The 17,569-nt window shown below is 43.6% G+C and overlaps 2 protein-coding genes across 3 annotated transcripts in view; one reads left to right on the top strand and one right to left on the bottom strand.

The window, feature by feature from the left end:
- The window catches only part of akt3a (v-akt murine thymoma viral oncogene homolog 3a), a 58,734-nt gene extending 46,550 nt beyond the window's left edge, over positions 1-12,184 (top strand). For both annotated transcript variants that reach the window (XM_030070397.1, XM_030070398.1), the window contains exons 11-14: positions 6,506-6,720; positions 6,897-6,984; positions 8,530-8,632; positions 10,255-12,184. In XM_030070397.1, the coding sequence (XP_029926257.1) occupies positions 6,506-6,720; positions 6,897-6,984; positions 8,530-8,632; positions 10,255-10,340 (492 nt within the window). In that variant the 3' untranslated portion in view covers positions 10,341-12,184. The remainder of the gene's footprint in view (positions 1-6,505; positions 6,721-6,896; positions 6,985-8,529; positions 8,633-10,254) is intronic.
- Positions 12,185-15,350: 3,166 nt separating this feature from the next.
- Positions 15,351-17,569, bottom strand: part of sdccag8 (SHH signaling and ciliogenesis regulator sdccag8) — a 52,523-nt gene continuing 50,304 nt past the window's right edge. The window contains exons 17-18 of the mRNA XM_030070396.1: positions 16,867-16,993; positions 15,351-16,532 (exon numbers count right to left, since the gene is read on the bottom strand). Of these exons, the coding sequence (XP_029926256.1) occupies positions 16,494-16,532; positions 16,867-16,993 (166 nt within the window). The 3' untranslated portion in view covers positions 15,351-16,493. The remainder of the gene's footprint in view (positions 16,533-16,866; positions 16,994-17,569) is intronic.

Raw genomic sequence — 17,569 nt, 5'->3', positions numbered from 1 at the left:
AAGATCTTAGCCTAACAATAAAATGTTTTGTTTTTTTGTTTGTTTTTTTTGCATCTCGTTTTGTCTTTGCATGCGTATTGGCTGCCGCTGTTACACTTGTATCACAGAGCTGTTTTCTTCTTAGCATCAATAGTAGCCTTCCAGCTTCTTTGCCAGAGAAGTAGAAAGACAACACAACTGAACTGCTAAATTTACTGCATTCAGGTAGAAGCAGATCTGCACCAAAAAGACTGTTAGATCAATTTCTTATTTTCTTGTAGATATTACGTGTATAAGCACAAATATGTCGAGAATTTTTATTTTTTCGTGAAACGGTTATTTCTCCAATACGCAGATCCCTTCCACTGCCAAATTATAGACTCTTTAAGTACATAAAGATGTAGCCTTGTAAGTCTTTTGCTGATGAAAAAAGGTTAAAAATCTCAGGTGCTGCATGTTCACTTGCGCACGCTGAGCAGGCTGACTGAAGCCGCTCCGAAACTTATCGGCATCTGTGGTCTCAATCAGGCAGAGACAGGCGAGCGCCGAGGGCAGAACGACAGCAAAGTCCGGTCTGCCTCTGCGCTGCGGGACTCCGGCGCCCCCCGTCCCCCCCCCTGCACGACGCCATGTCAGCTCACAGCAGCCGCAGCTCATCAGTCTAACTTGAGGAATTGTCACTAATCTCCAGTCGGGAGGCCTACTCAGGGCAGTTTCATGTACTAGCAAAGTGACTGTGATTTTCGCCGCCCCCTCTCCCTCATCATCTGTCTAGCAGGTTGAATCCAGCTGACACCCCTCCACGCAAACACACACATTCACACACAGCAGCTACTTATTTTTATATTATGGATATTATACGCCTGTAAAATCTGCCCGTGAAGACGCACATACATGAATTCCACCTGATCAAATCAACCCATTTAAAAGGGTATTAAACATCAGGGTAATAATAAACCCAGGGTGTTATGGGTAATAGCTCAGGGCAGCTGGTGGCATTTATTCTTGCCTTGTCAGACATCTTCCCCAAACACACGCACACCGCAGTAAGCGCAGCCGGGTCCCTGAACGCCGCGGCGATGCTCCGGGTTTTAGATTCGACCGGAGCGGGGACGGAGACAGGTGAGCGTGTGTGGGAGCGCACACGGCTGCCATTGTTTTCCGCGGCCGTCCACCATCCAGCCACGAGCGCTGCTTCACAAGGCCGGCGGTTCAACTGGCGAGAATACATAATGGAGCTCGGTGCAGGACTGTGGGTGGCGGAGACAGAGCGATGGAGATGTAGAGATGAAGGCAGGAGGGGAGAGGCATAGTGTATATCCCACTTGAAAAAGTACGGAGGACAATTTGGCGCAGCATTTTGTGCTCTTTTTTTTTTTTCCCTCCTCTTTTTTTTTTTTTTTTTTTTTTTTTTTTTAGAGTCCCTTCCTGTGCGTGCCAGGAGCTGATTGGAGGCTGTTGGTTATTTTTCACAGGATGTGCGCCTGTGTGCTTGTGTGTGTGCGTGTGTGTGTGTGTGTGCTGTGTGCGTGTGATTGCTGTAGAAAGTGCGGGCTAAAGCGAGGCAGATGGCGGCAGATGGGCGAGGTTGGAGGAAGGTGCTCGGAAAAAACCTGGAAATCTACACCACCGCCGCCGCCACTCGCCCGCCCGCACGCTCTGCTCGCCCGCCCGCATGTAAAAATAACACAGTTTGCTCGGAGCCAAGTTACAGAGATGCAAAGTAGCCGGGATTAAAAGGAGCAGGGTTGTGGGGGGGGGGGGGGGGGGGGGGGGTGGGGGTGTTGGAGGGGGGGGGTTGAAGACAGAGAAAGATGAGAAGGATAGAAAATATTTCAGGGTTACAGGAGTGAAATTCAAGTAGCTCCTGTGTTTACCGTCAGTGGAAAGGGCAAACGAGAAGTGAATAAAGGAGGGTTTTGCGTCCGCCGCGCGCCCGAAGGTGTTCGTCGAGAGAGACTTAGCGGCGAAGCGTTCTCCAGCCGCGCAGCGTCTCACCACCACATCGAACTGTTATTGTCTGTTTCAGGGGTGCTCAGAAATGAGAGAGATTAATGAAAGATTAATGAACAATAAGCAGTGTAGGATCCTTGCAAAGGGATGGATCAGGATCAGAGAAAACACGTGTTTTTTTCCCTCCCTCAAATGTTTCTCATTTGTGTGATGAGCACATTTCCTTATGGCCATTTTTTATTGAAAGTGTTAGAGGGGCAGAATTTGGGCTTTGGCCATTTATTTGTGTGTGTGTATTTGTGTCTGTGTTTTGTTTGTCTCTGTCGTATTTGTTGTGAAACATGAACTTTACAGTTTTTGCTGTAAGTGTAAATGTTCGTTAAGAAGATGCTGTCATCAAATCTTTGTAATTCATCGCAAAATAACCAAAAATATGTTGGGACTAACCACTTTCCAAAATGTTGACTTTCTGCATGACACCAGCAATACTGTATGTGCTCACCGTGCTTGTTGTGTGTAGTGTGTACTGTATGAGTGTGTGTGTGTGTGTGTGTGTGTTCCTTTTACCCTGCTGGGTATCAGGGCTGGTAGAGCCACAGGCTGTGTGTGCCCGTCCCGTCCCATCCAGTCCTGTCCAGGCTGCCAAAGCCCCCGTCCCGTGAGCAGCATCTCGCTGCCACATGGCTGGCTCAACAGGGACCAGGACAGGACAAGACCTTCTCCCTCAAGGCTATAGCTTTGAATCCGAGCTCTCCTCTCCTCTCCTCTCCTCTCTTCCCTTCTCTTCTCTTTTTTCTTTTCTTCTCTTCTTTGCAGTTTTGTTAATTAATCTTACGCTCTTCTCATTTTCCCCCTCTTCAGTCTTGTCCTATTTTTTCTTGCCTTTTTGTCTTTCTCTTGAACAAACACACATGCTAGATTGCACATACTTGTTCAAATGCACACACACACACACACACACACACACACTCCCATGCCTAAGGCTGTGGGGCAGCATTCTGGCTCTGTGTGGATTAATCTGCTCCCTGCCTGCAACCGAGCTGCCACCACTCTCTTCTTGTCCCAGGACACACACACACACACACACACACACACACACATATACATATATACACACAGGATTCCCATGTAGACAGTCTATATACAGCTATATACATCTGTGTCATTTTTTGCATAAAGAGACACACAACACGTCGCACACAGCCCCACTGCATCAACTCTGGAAAAACAGCCTTGTAAGCTTCTCTGAATTTCATAAACTGTGTGTGTGTGTTTGTGTGTGTGTGTGTGTGTGTGTGTGTGTTGGTGCGTGCATGTGCGCATCTCCTCCCCTAGCTGCGGGGAATGAAACACCAAACATCTCCTAGTTTGCCTCGCTCTCAAAACTTTCTGAATTTGATGAGGATGGATAAATATTCCATCTGTTGTGTGTGTGTGTGTGTGTGTGTGTGTGTGTGTGTGTCTGACAGTCTCCCAGCAGTCTAAGCCAGTGTTATCCCTCCAGCCGTACGATTCAATTGTGTATCTGGAGCTGGTGGCGCGCTTAGTTTCTCCTAGTGCTGCTCTGCAACTGCCAACAGGGTGACCAGCTAAATGCACACACACACACACACACACAAACACACACAGTAAGATCCATACAATAGCACTCAGAAACTTTCAGTTGCACACACACACACACAGGAATGCACACACTGAGGCAGCTGCCTGCATCATTAGCAGCTCTCGTGTTGAATCTTTGAGTCGAGTCGGGTAATGGCGAGCTCTCCGTGGCGTTGAGCGACTCTGTGAACTCCCAGGCTGCTGTTTGGCTCGCGCTCCGTCTCCCAGATGGTCACAGTGCTCGCTGATATTCAACATGACTTACAGTTGTAGCTTTGGCAGCGCACCCTCATCTGAACCCAGCAGCGGCGTCTTTGAGGCCACCGAGGAAAGCGGCTGAAATCCGGGTTCAAATGTTCGAATCGCATTTCACTTTGAACGAGGAGCAGCAGTATTTCCAAACAGCTCAATTTGAAGTTCAAATTCTTCGCTGCACGTGTAAAGTGTATCTCCCACCGCTGATTATTTTTTTGTGTTCGTTGTTTTTGGCAATGCATTTTACACCGCAAACGTCCCCATCTTCAGCAAATCTCACATTCAGCTTTAAATCTTGTTTTTCTTTGAACATGAAAAAAAAAATCAGATAATCACGTAATTTCTTTCCAGTGCAACTTGACATGCTTCAGGATTTTTAAACCTAAATATGTTATGTATTATATGTTATGTAATATGTTACGTTAAATATGTTGGAATAAGGCAGAATAAGACAGAGCTGCCCAATAGTATCAAGAAAATGACTGATTCTGGAAACAAGGTGATTAGCGTTGGAAATAAATGGGAATATCTCATCCCACTTGACAAACAAATTCCTAATCTGCTCTGTTTCAGCTGACTAGTGGATCAGCCTGGACTAACACATTTCCATTCTATTCTATTATATTAGATAGATAGATAGATAGATAGATAGGTATACTTTATTGATCCCAAACTGGGAAATTCCCATGTTACAGCAGCATCATCAATAAAAAAACATAAAATAAATTAAAATTAAGAAGTACAGTTGTCCCTCGCTATAACGCGATTCACCTTTCGCGGCCTCGCAGTTTCGCGGATTTTTTTTTTTTTAGTGCAATTTTGCATGCTTTTTTTTTTTTTTTTTTTTTTTACTGGACTTATTTTTCTACGAAGGTTTGAACTTTGAGAGTGTTTAAACAAGAGAGAAAAGTGATAAAATGTTAATGCCGGTCTGAGAAAAGTATATAAAGTGTGTAGTGAGGGGTTTTACAGCCTTAAAACATCTGTAATAATTGTAAAAAATAAAGCTGACTACTTCGCGGATTTTGCCTATTGCGGTTTATTTTTAGAACGTAACTCCCGCGATTAACGAGGGACCACTGTATATACAATAGAGACTAAATATACTAAATATATACACTAAAGACAATAAGGGCTAAGTATATACAATAAACTAACCTAATAATATGAGATGTTGAAATGTGAGATATACCGATGGTAATAATAAATATGATAAATGAAATATACAGATAGTAGATAGTATGGAACAGGGTAAGCTTGAAACCATGAAAAACAGGAAACCAAGTGGCAGAACCCGACGCCCGGTACTGGGATTCGGGAACTGTCCGACTTGATTCGGACCCATGGAATCACCACTTCAGTTTCTGTTCTGTTCTAACTTAGTTAACTTTGTTTGTTTTTATGTTTCGTTTTCGATGGCAGGTACAGAAGCTCATTAAAGATCAGCTCGTCTTTCAAAATCACTTTTAGTCCTCGATGTCATGACTTAACAAAGAGTTTTGTTAAGTGACTTTACGTGGGTTGTTGCGTCAAAACATCTAGGTTTTGTGCCTGTGTGTGTGTGGGGATATGTGGATGCATGTAACTGTGTGTGTATGAGTGTGTGTGTGCGCACGCGTCCAACCTCTCTGGCCCATTATTAGCAGCGAAGACATGTTACTATTGGCGAGATGTACAACATATGCTGCTCTGGCTGCTCTCCAGCCCTGCCTATCTGTCCGTCAGTCACACACATGCGACATGCCGTGCACGCGCATGCTCGCACACACACACATACACACACGCACGCAGTCATCAGAGTCTAACATGTTAATCACTGCACTCATTATGTTAATGAGGGCCGCAGCAGCACCTGAAATACCTCTCTCCCTCCTTCTTCCTCCCGTGCTCCTCCAGAGGTGAGCGACAGAGCACCTGAGAGGATGAAAGAGAAGGAGTGAGCGAGTGAAGACGGGATTAGAGGACGGAGGAGACGGGATGGGACAGGATGAAGAGGATAGCGTGAGAGAGGAGAGTGCGCTAGCAGCACGACAGAAGAGAGGAGAGCAGGCAGGGAGTTGGGTTAGAACGGCAGCCCAGACACAAGACTTTGATATAAGAGCGATTTCTCACACTGGCCTACTTCAGCACACACACACACACACACACACACACACCCCCACACAACCCCATCTTGCTGTACCTGTGCTAGCGGCCTTGACTGGTGTTGAGGGTTTCTGCCTTCACCATCCAGGGACTTTCCTGTCTGGCCCTGCCAGGGGAGTCTGTGCCAGAGAGAGCTGGCAGGGAGCGGAGGGGGCATCTGCTGGGCCACTGACACCCGTACAGTAGCAGGGGCCTCTGATGACATGCCACCCAGTGATGTTCGACACTGTATGCATTCATGGGCAACTTTACGTGTGTACCGGACCATGATGTAGTAGTCCCTCTCTGCTGAGATGACTACCCATTCTGCTCATTTCACACAACTTTTCTTATTTTTTCTCTGATTCTTTTCATCCCTGAAGCTGCAGAACATATTGACGCTCCTTTGCGATCTGTGCCCTCTCCTCGTCTCGGTCTGTTTGTCTCTTCACTAATACCTTGGGCACTCTGTCGTGTCTCATAAAATAAATGCAGAAATGAAAGCAGATGCCCAATAAAAGCAATGTCCCCATAAAAAAAGCAGACATGCCAAAAGCCAATATCTCTGTGTCTGTCTCTCTGCCTTCCTCAGGTGCTGGAAGACAACGACTACGGCCGCGCGGTGGACTGGTGGGGTCTGGGCGTGGTGACGTACGAGATGATGTGCGGCCGGCTGCCCTTCTACAACCAGGACCATGAGAAGCTGTTTGAGCTCATCCTCATGGAGGACATCAAGTTCCCACGCACTCTGTCGGCCGACGCTAAGTCCCTGCTGTCCGGCCTGCTCATCAAAGACCCAAATAAACGGTGTGTGTCTGTGTGAGCGCAAACTAAATAAATAATTACAGCCATGAAATTGAAACAATTTCAGGCAAGGAAAAAACTACAGAAAGGCCTCACATTCATAAGTTTCAAATAGTCGTTTAAAAGATGATGCTGACCCTCCTCTCCTCTCCTCTCCTCTCTTTTTTCCTCTCCTGTAGGCTTGGCGGAGGACCAGACGATGCTAAAGAAATCATGAGACACAGTTTCTTTTCTTTAATTGACTGGCAGGATGTCTATGATAAAAAGGTAATGGAGCAACACGGCGACACCACCATCCATTTCAACGCCTCTGTCGCTCTCTTCCATCTTCACCGTCACTGTGCCGTAAAGCAGTCCAAACAAAGCCACATCATACACGTTTAAAACTCTTTCACTCATTAGTGTTCATCACCTTTTTTTTTTTTTTAAAGTAAATCCATTATGATGGATAGTTCATACATGTGTCATAAAAATAAGTGCATATTGATACCTTAGTTTTTCATGTTGGTATTGTAAATGCACTGATCACTGGTTTGTGAAGTATGTATACTGAATAGGGTTGCAAAATTCCGGGAATTTTCAAAGTCGGAAACTTTCCATGGGAATTAATGGGAATATATGGGAATTAACAGGAATTTACAGGAATAATCTGGAAATTTGCAAAATTGCATGTTGGCCTATAAGCGGGAACTTAATGTAGTTGAAGAAAAACCGTCTTGCAGCATAATCCTGATTAAAACAACCAGATTTAATACAAATTCAGTTGAATTTCCACACGACTCGGCCTCCATCTGAGCCCACGGAACATCCAGTCAAGGAGGTTTTGATGATATGAGTGGGGTAATATATTTGACCTATGGTATTAAAGTTTAACTGGAAAAAATAAGTCAAAATGTGTTTAGTAGCTATTTAAGAGGCTTTCTATCAGCCATCGAGCTCCACTGCGATGCTTTTTGATGTTTTTTTAGAAATACAGTTTTCATATAAGAATGTAGGTTATAGTTTGATTGAGCTGCTGACTGAAGAGTGTTCATCCATTCATTGAGCCTATGTCTATTCATTTATCCACCATCAATCTTGAAGGACTGAGAAAAAAAAATCTACTCAAAATAAGTAAAAAATGTCATTAGTTTGCAAGCATGTCTGCTTATGACAAAACAAAATTTCCAAAATTCACCAGCTGAACTTCCCATGGAAAGTTTCCGGAATGTTTCCGGAAATTTACCAGACATTTTCCGCCCCTTTGCAACCCTAATACTGAACAGTTAACTTTTCCAGTGAAGAGTTATGCATATTGGGAGGGGCTGAGCCGCACTAAGGCACAAATATATGACACACGCACACACACACGTTCTCTATATGAGCACACCGACAGTCGACAACAGAAGAAACTGCAGGGCATTATGGCGAAGTGTGACCTTGAGTCGCTGCGATCCCTCAGGTGTGTGTGCGTTCGTCTATAGGCTGTGTGAGTGCGTGAGCGTGCTCCAGCGACACCTTCAAGTGTAAGCCAGGTGCTGCGTGGCAACACATGCTTTATGCCACACAGGTGTTCCTCCTTCTCTTCCTTTACGTTCCATCTCTCTTCTCCTTTCTGGATCGGTCTGCCACCTCTCCGTCTTCACAGCTCCGCTTCTCCGCTAAACTCTGTATTCTTCCGCGTGTCTAACCGCGCGGCCGCACTACACGCTTTGTCTCCGTGCGGCGCGTGTTTTGTTTTTCCCGGCTCTGTGGTTGCCAGTTTCAGTGCAAACAGTCAACTCTGAACTTGTACTTTCCCCTCTCTCTGCCCTCCTCACCTCTCTGCCTCAGCTGCTCCCTCCTTTCAAGCCTCAGGTGGCATCGGAGACAGACACCAGATACTTTGATGAAGAGTTCACAGCCCAGACCATCACAATAACTCCACCAGAGAAATGTGAGTCCCCCTCCCCTCTCTCTCTCTCTCTCTCTCTCTATCTCTTTTCACTCACTTTTTGAAGTTCTCTTTTCACTTCTGAGAGGATTTGCAGCTAGTGTAAAGGTGAAGGTAAGACGTCAAATTTTTGTGTTTGTATTTGTGTTTCTATGCAGGCTTAGGAAGTTATGAAGCACCGTACGCGATTCTATGGAAAAAATTCCAGACCTACTTCAAAAAAGCATTTTCAGACAATTCTTTGCATTTTCAGTTTTCTTCCAGCACCAGAGGGAGTTTGATAGATCATAAAGTTCAGATATTCTCACTGAAATCTGTTGGTTAGACTTGAAGTAATTTCTGATAGTATTTCTGATAGAGGATGATAACGGTAAAACTTCTCAATTACATTCTGATATTGTGATAAATTGTTGCACAGATTTTAGCAAAAGTTTAGTTTTAAGCAGGTAATCAGTAATACATTTCGAAAGAAACGCCCCCAACCATGCGTGTACTTGAAAGTGTGTGTCTACATGCATATACATCACATGTGCTTGCTCTTTTTTTTTTTTTTGAGGTGAGACATTGTCACTTGCCTTGACTGGGGGAACAAACACTCAAACTGCTGTTGTTTGTTTATTCAAGTGTCTCTGTAATAGTCCCCAGGCCACATGCAGCGTTTCACAGGCTTTCGAAATAAAGATATGGGTTTCAAAATGTTTGGCACTGAATTATGCATAAGGTGCACCGATGTGCGTTTTCTCTGCGTTAATGTGAGGTTCCACTTGTTTTGTAGGTTTCACATCAGTTCGTTAGAGAGATTGGCATGTTAAATACACACAACTTAATTGAATTCTGTTTATATATACAGTGCTGTATTGTACCGCACACTAGTGTTGTCTAATGTGGTGGGTTATATGTTGTCATGCTGTATTGTTATTACAAAATCAAAGAACAATTTATAAACAAGACAATATTTGACAAATGTAATACATTTCCTTAAGACCAGAGGCACATTACACAACCAAACGCTGCAGAAAATCTCACATTGGCCGGACTTTTGAGCTACTGAATCCCATCATTCGTCAAACACACTTCACGATGAGGCAGAGTGTGTTTGCACATCACAAAACTGATCAAGTGAACCTGACGTAAACAGAGCTGGCAAGACGCTGAAGCCCGGTACCAGGTGTGGCCTCGCAGGATGAGACCCCGCAAGACGAAAAACAAAAAGGGTCCTTAGTGCAGTGTTGTGTTCTTGACCAATAAATGCATCAGCAATTATGCAAATGATGTATGGGGCAGCACTAGAGCATGTGCACTCTCGCTTGTTCCTTATCCGTCACGACACAATGATGACGTTCAGTATCCTGCTGCAAGCTCATTGGCCAGTGTGACAGCTTGGCTCATTGTAGCCTCCCAAACTACAGGAGTGATCCTGGGGGGAAAAAAACATTCATGTTCTGGCCTCACATTACGTGGACAAATATGTGCCTTTTTCACTTTGTCTGGGATGTTCTGGGATGCCTAAATCGGCTGTGGTGTGTCATGGGGTGACTGTCACATAAAGCCAAAACTAATCTGAACTAAAAAGCTGTTCACACTGTGGTCTCTAATTGTGATTCTACTTCCTGTCCTCTTCCTAGTTGACGAGGATGGGATGGACTGCCTGGACAACGAGAGAAGACCTCATTTCCCACAGTTCTCCTACTCTGCCAGTGGGCGGGAATGAACTGGCCACCGTGGTGACATCATCACAGCTGGCCTCTGAGGTCATCATTGTGGGACACGACCCACAGCTTTGGACCTACCCAGCCTGACTAAAAAAGGATCTTGCCCTTCTTGGCCTCCTCTCTTTTTCACCTCCTCACTCCCCACAGCACTCTCTCTCTCTCTCTTTCTCATTGTGGGTTTTTGAATTTCTCCGATTCCCTTTTTGAAGAAACACGTTCCCAAAGGTACAAACGCCACCGGCCAAATTGAGTCCTTAGGTCGCCTGAACTTTGATCAGTGGTTTGCATAATGTCCCTTTAATGAGGGGAGCTTCACCAGTGGCCTGCTGTGCTTTGACCTGCAACAGTCCTCTCAAACCCAAGTCTAAATCAGTCAGACACACACTTGGAGTTTGTCAGATTAGTTACTAGCTGATGCATTTCTAAGGAGACGGTATGTGGCTTCTAATCTGTAGGAAGGAGGTGTAGTATTTTAAGTCATATTAAATCCAAACTGCCATTACCGGTTGTCTCTCAGGCTCTAACAAACAGACACATATACTGACTACACACATGGGTCCGATCGCTATTTCAAATCCTCACAGAAACTAAATCTGGGATTGAGTGAAGCGGCCTGGCGTAATCCCACCCTCCTTCTATTGCAGACAGGCTCGAGCAGGATTTGACTCAGGTTTGCTCAGTGCAATTAATTATTGTTGTTGCTGCTACTTCAACTATTACTACTACCACTACAACTACTACAGGTACTATTACTCCTAGTACTATTACTACTACTGCTACTAAAACCAGGTGCTACTCTTCTAGCTTTATTCTGCAGGTCATAATCCAGGCGCCAGCAAAACATCAGCCACCTCTCGTCATGTTTGTGCCCGTGCAGCTGCAGCGCGAGCACCGCTACTTCTAATGTACAGCTACTATACATCAACTCTTCAGCGTGAGATGATACTGGGATGTCATGCCCGTTTGTGTGTGTGTGTGTGTGTGTGTGTGTGTGTGTGTGTGTGCGTGCGTGTGTGTGTGAGTGTGCTGTACTATTATGGCTTTGTGTTTAAGAAGACACCTCAAAGCACAGCAGTTCTACAGGCCGGAGCGTCCTGAACCGCGAGCTTTACTACATTGCCCACAATGCAGTGCTCGGCGGCCGTTTAGCGGTCCGAGCACCGCAGAGGTGAAAAGGAGAGGAAGCCGGTTAGTTTGAATGTTCTGTCTTGGGGTTTTGAATCGTCTCGAATGCAAATCCCCACTCAGTTCAAATCTCTACTGTCCCAAAAGCGGGAAAAAAAAAAAAAAAAGGTACCATGTGTACGTGATGGAAAGCTTTACCGTGGCATATCATTATCATGGCTTGGGAAGCACACGCCTGTACTTTTCTGTCATTGTGCCGAGCAGGTAGAAGAGCCTCACCACACTGGCCACAGAGAAAGAGAGGAGCCAAGGTGATGGGCCGGGCGGCGGCTGGGACGGCAGGGTACAGGTGAAAGCTCCAGGAATATGATATGATATGGCATATTATAATGTGATAACCTATGACATAGTGATGATTAAGGGTGACGCAGTTCAGTACGAGCTGATCTTCTGTTCCTGTGGCGGTTTGTGAAAGGGGATGAATTTTGAAAAAAAGACGTTATGGTCTTTGTGGAGGTATGCATCAACCGTTATGGGTTTACACCAATCACAGCAATGGCTATAATATATAGGTCCTATTTATTGTTCTACTCATTGGTTTTATATTTAACTGTTTGTATTGTTACATTATTCTATAAAAAAAAAAAAGATATATGTTATTTCTGACCAGTCTTAGGGCTGAGTGAAAAGGCACCTCGGAAAAAAAAAAAATGGCCGAAGAATGTAGGAGGGAAAGCAAATCGCCTTCCTGCTCCATTGTTTATTATTATGATGTTGTTTTGTTGTTATGTTGTTCAGTGACCAAATGTGACAGCAACGAGGTGGCAGCACACATTAAAGCTTTGCATTAAGGCCGTCACTAAAAGTTTAGCTGTCGATTTCTGGAGGAAAAAAAGCAAATGTTGGCATTCCGCGGTGGGAATAGGGACCCCAAATATATTTTTTTTAAAGTCACCTTTACCTCCTCCATCTCTACCTTTTAATTTGCACATAGATATCGGCCTGAATCATTTGCTTATACAAAACTCAACCTACAACTTATCACCCAGGGGGTTTTCTTCACTTGAAATAGGTCCATGTAGTTGCATGGTGGCACAAATATTCCTCTTATGACAGGTGTATGTTTTAGAAAGCATAGGAAGTTGAGCATAAGGAAGGCGAGTGCTCTGCAGCGTTCAGAACGGGAAACGGCCACGTACTGGGAGCGCTATACTGCAAGTATGAAGAGATCGGGCGATAGAGAAAGTTGAAAGAGAGGCACAAGAGATAAATGTCACGAGGGAGAGGGAGTCAGGAGGAGCAGCAGTGGGAAAGGTTTGTGTAGAGTCAAAGTGCAAACGCCATGAAACATGCAGCTACTTGTGATTTTTATTTGAACCCTGGATAAAGGAATTGTCGACTGAGCACCTAAACATCAGTTCATCATACAGTATGAAGCTCAGTGTTATGATTTTAGAGGAGAGAGTGCAGATGACCCGGAGCCAGAGGAGAAGACACAGGAGGCGGGTCGGGTGGCAGTGTGATCCTGCGGGTCCGAGGTGTGAGCCCTCTCTTTCTCTCTCTCTCTCTCTCGTCTTTGATGTGTGCTGTTACCTCTCTGGTCTGGACTCTGTGGTTTTTCAGTCATCATGTCTTCCAGTCAGACCTCACTCAAACAGGATTTCAAATCCCCTCCATTTCTTTGTCTTCAAAAACCTGGAAAGCCTTATTGTTTGGCAGTGAAAGAGCTCAAAAATAAGTTTAAAAAAACATGACATGCAGCACTTCAGCGTTGACAATTGATCCAGTTTTTAGGAATATTGTTATTTAAGATTTGGCATCTCCTTTGACTAAGGTCTGCATCCAAACAAACATCATTTGTGTGTTCACATGGCGTTTTCAATTAAGGAGATATCAGCATTGATACAACTATCTGGATGACAGTGATAAAAAGGAGAGTACTAGGGGAAATGGTCTTAGTAGTCATAGCAAATTGTATTCCAGTATATTTATTTGAATGTTTTTATTATTATTATTCTTGATGGATAACTTGAATTTCTTTTTTTATTTATTTATTTGTTTGTCACTTTGTTTGTTTTGGAGTTTAGCAGTCAGGGGGTCTAGTTGTGTTTCATACTGCGGTTAAGGTCTTTAAAGACTTTGTTCTGAAATACATGCCTCCTCCTTCCTTTTAGATATCTCTTAAACCACACATTAGCTGTATTTCAGCTGCTTATGCTTTACCTCTTGCACATTCCATTAAATTCCTATAAGCAAACGCTAGCAAAGACGCTTTCGTGGCAGAGAGTATAAAAGGATGGCGCTGGCCTGCATGCTGTAGTTCTCCTCTGTCCGTGCTATCAGTCCTGAGTCAAAGTAGCACTTAGAACTCTTATGAAAAATACTTCTCTGTATCGATTGAGCCTGTCTGGCACAGCTGAAGCAGTCGAATAGTTCAAAATGAGTACAAATCCTCCCCAGCTGGCATTCCCCGACAGGCTCAAGTAAACGCTCCAAGTATTTGGAAGGATTTCAGCTCTGATTTGACCCAGGTCTGTGAGCGACTGAGGAGTTCTAGCTGTATGTCTGCGCTTAACGCCAAAATCATTAGAAACCAGAGTTCATAAAATTCCGCTTTGTAGCTGTGGCCACACCACATTCACATCCATCACTTTTTTATATGATTCAGAGGAATTTGATTCAGCCCTGCTTTAAAGTTTTTAGCTTTTTTTTTTTTTTTTTTTTTTTTTTTTTTTTTAAAGAAAATGTGAATTTGAAAGCACATCTCTCCCACCGTACAAGTGGTACTTTTGATGTTGCTCTGATGTCTAGAGTTGGCAAGACCTGGGTGATTGTGTCCCACATGCCAGAGATGTTCTAACTGGGGCGGAAACAGAGGAGCCAGTGCCGTCACTGCAGTCTGAGAGTGGGAAATGAATCATGAACAGTGGGAATTCTCAGTAAATTGGTCAGTCTTAATGCACCGAAAAACCCACTGAAGAATCATTGCACCTCCACTTCTGACTCCACTGATGTCAGTGACTACTCCTCTCCTGCTTTAATGTTTTTCCTCTCATGAGCCCTCGATCTCTCTCCTTCGTGTTCAAAATCCTCGCAGATCCAAGTGTGCGTGCTGGCAGCGACAGAGAAACAATGCCAGAAATAATCAGCCACCTCTAAGGACGGCCTGCCGTTTGTAAGAGAGTCTGCCTTCTCTGACTGTGGCTGATTGTAGGGTCAGAGGTCACAAGTAGTAGTTCTCCTCCCACCAAGTGGAGCAGGTGGAGCTTAGTAATCCTCTCCACCAGTGTCAGTGTGGGTTATGCCCTTTATAACTGCAGGGTCGGTAAGGGAATGAATTAGTGGTGGGCATCCATCAGCGATTCAGCTCTGAATCAGTTGCTATGATCAGAGAGTTTCAGAGCGGATACTGAAACATGTTGTCAGCCTCGTCCTTACAGCTTTATTCCATACTAGTGCCCACAACTGGTGTGAATCCACCTTATGTGAGACGTTTGACGCTGCTCTGACAGCGGTCACACTGAAGCTGCTACTGTTTGTACTGTACATCTAATACAGAACAGATCTGACTCCAATAGTATTTTAATAACATGTAGATCCCTTTCAAAGTCTTCAGCTGCTCTTAATGGATCTTGACCACTGTTAAAGAACCAACAGCATCAGCCAAAAATTACAAACCACGTTCCGCCTGGCATTTAATGCAGACATTAAAGAAACTGCTCAAGTATTTGGAAGGACTTCTGATAGTATTTGACCTATGTCTACGACAGAATCCCTTCCCCCCTTCTCTCTCTGGTACTAGTGTATTATCATTATTAACATGAACAAGCATGAAATGCATTTATTTATACACAGCAAACAAAAAAAATGGCAAACTCATAAAAAATAGTACAAAGTGTAATTGACTTTTAATTTCAAATCCATTTCCATCTAGCTTTACAGTTTCGTGTGACATTTCTTGACAGTTGCCAGCTGTTAGCAGAATGGGCCATGTTTCCTAAAAGCATCACGACACTGGAATCAGCTTTGTTCTATTACAAGTCAATGGAGCACAGGTGATTTTAACACCAAAATAATATTGGGAAGCCCAGTGGATCCAGAAGGATTCACAGAAAAGGTGATCAAACAGCTAAAGACAGCAGCCTTTATCTGTCCCTCATGCTACAGTATCAAGATCCAGTGCTATTGGCCAGTGGGGACCCACGAGGATGTGAAAACAACAAATTACCATCAACATGAAGCTGTTTTTTTACACTGTACATCCTTAGTATTTTTACACATAAGATGTATATGATAGGGATGCACATTATTTTCCTTCTTACAGACGGCTTCAATAAAGCACTATGTCAATCTGCCTTTATTGTGTGTGGGTTTCTTCGCACTGAGGTGAGAAAAATTGACAGCAATGATAGTTGGAGATTTTACCTGCAACTTTTGATAGAGTCCATTAAAAATTAATTAAAATGATTCCACTCTGCTGTCTGCATCCGTCAGACTTCCTTTAGAAATGTCCTTGAAAGTAAAGGTTTCTTTTTTCTGCCAAACATACTGCAAGTAAGGAAAATATAATAGTTGTTGAAAATGTGTAGAAAATATAAAAACTGACGACTAGAAAAATTTTATTAATTGATCATTTACTCTAAATATTCTAGTTCAAGTATGTCCACGATAAAAAACTTGATTGGTACATAACCAGTCAAGCCTTGTGAGGAAAAAAAAAAACAGGAATCATTTCATAATGCTGGACAGCAGGTAACATCAGTTGCCAAATCTGAAATATTTAATCAAAACTTGACTTTGAATACTGCTGAAACAAAATATGTAGAATTCCTTTTCAATAATTTAAATTTTAAGCTATATACAGTCAAGTTTAACACAAAGTTTAAACAACACATTGTACAAAATGAGAACAACAGAATACAAAACTGTACAAACAAAGAAATAATTTTGTTATGACCTGGTTTATAAATCATCTGTTGGCAGATACGTCCCGCTCCAAGAGAAGGAGAACAGAGGAGCAGAAGAACTCAGGTGGACAGGGTGTCAACTCGTCTTGTGCTCGGGAGCTAGAAAGACACACACACACACACACACACACATAGACTATAACCAGAATCTGAATGGCTGATACACACATCTCTTGGATAGTGGATTAGAACAGGCTGGAAAACATCTTGACACTTGTGAGGGACGTTTTGCTGCACAGCCAGAGCCTCTTCACAGAGGCCAGAGAAAACAGAAGTCAGAAAGGAAGGAATGTCTGCTTGCTGTTCCCGGGGTAATTTTATTTTAATAAAATGGTGACACTAATACCAGTCTGGAGGGAAAAAAGACACTGACACATATTCATCTAATAAAAACACTGAGTCTAAGTCTATACAGGTGTGTGTGTGTGTGTACCTCTATGCGTAGATTCTGCATCTCCTCAGTGAGTGTGTGTCTCTCCTGCATCAGCTGGTTCTGTTTGGCCAGGAGCTGACACACCTGCTGGGCACTGGTCTGACAGTGGCGGTCCAACTGCTGCAGCCTGGAAGCAACACACACACACACACACACACTTAAATATAATATTGACCGAAAATATGTGAGAGGACAATACCCTCTTGGCTGATATAAAACCACATGCTGTAATATGATAATACAATTGGCAACCGGATCCACACAGTGCTTTTGATAGTCTCAAAACACTTAACCTTGTGTTTTTTTTTTTTTTTTTTAATTAACTTTTATTTAACTAGGTTAAGTCTCATTGGGATTAAAATCTGCTTTGTAACAGAGACCAGGCCAAGACAGCAGCATCAAGTCATAGATAATAACAATAATAATAAAAAAGTTGCTGACACAACAACAGCAAGACCAATCAACCAGCACACAGCACATTGGTACAGTGAACAAAATGACATTAAAAATAGGTGCAAGGGGTTTAAAAGAGCCATGATTTACAAGCAAAGACATATCACCTCCCTTTAGTTTCAAGCCATTAGAGATTTAAATTCACCAAAAGTGAGTGAATTTTCTGGCTGCACTTCAGTTTGAAGTGAATTCCAGGTAGAGGGAGCCGCGTACCTGAAGGCCCCCTTGCCAAGTTGTGTATGGAGTTTAA

Source organism: Myripristis murdjan, chromosome 15 (assembly GCF_902150065.1).
Source record: "Myripristis murdjan chromosome 15, fMyrMur1.1, whole genome shotgun sequence".
Taxonomy (NCBI): domain Eukaryota; kingdom Metazoa; phylum Chordata; class Actinopteri; order Holocentriformes; family Holocentridae; genus Myripristis; species Myripristis murdjan.
The sequence above is the reverse complement of the archived record's forward strand: the minus strand, read 5'-3'. Positions and strand labels throughout refer to the sequence as shown.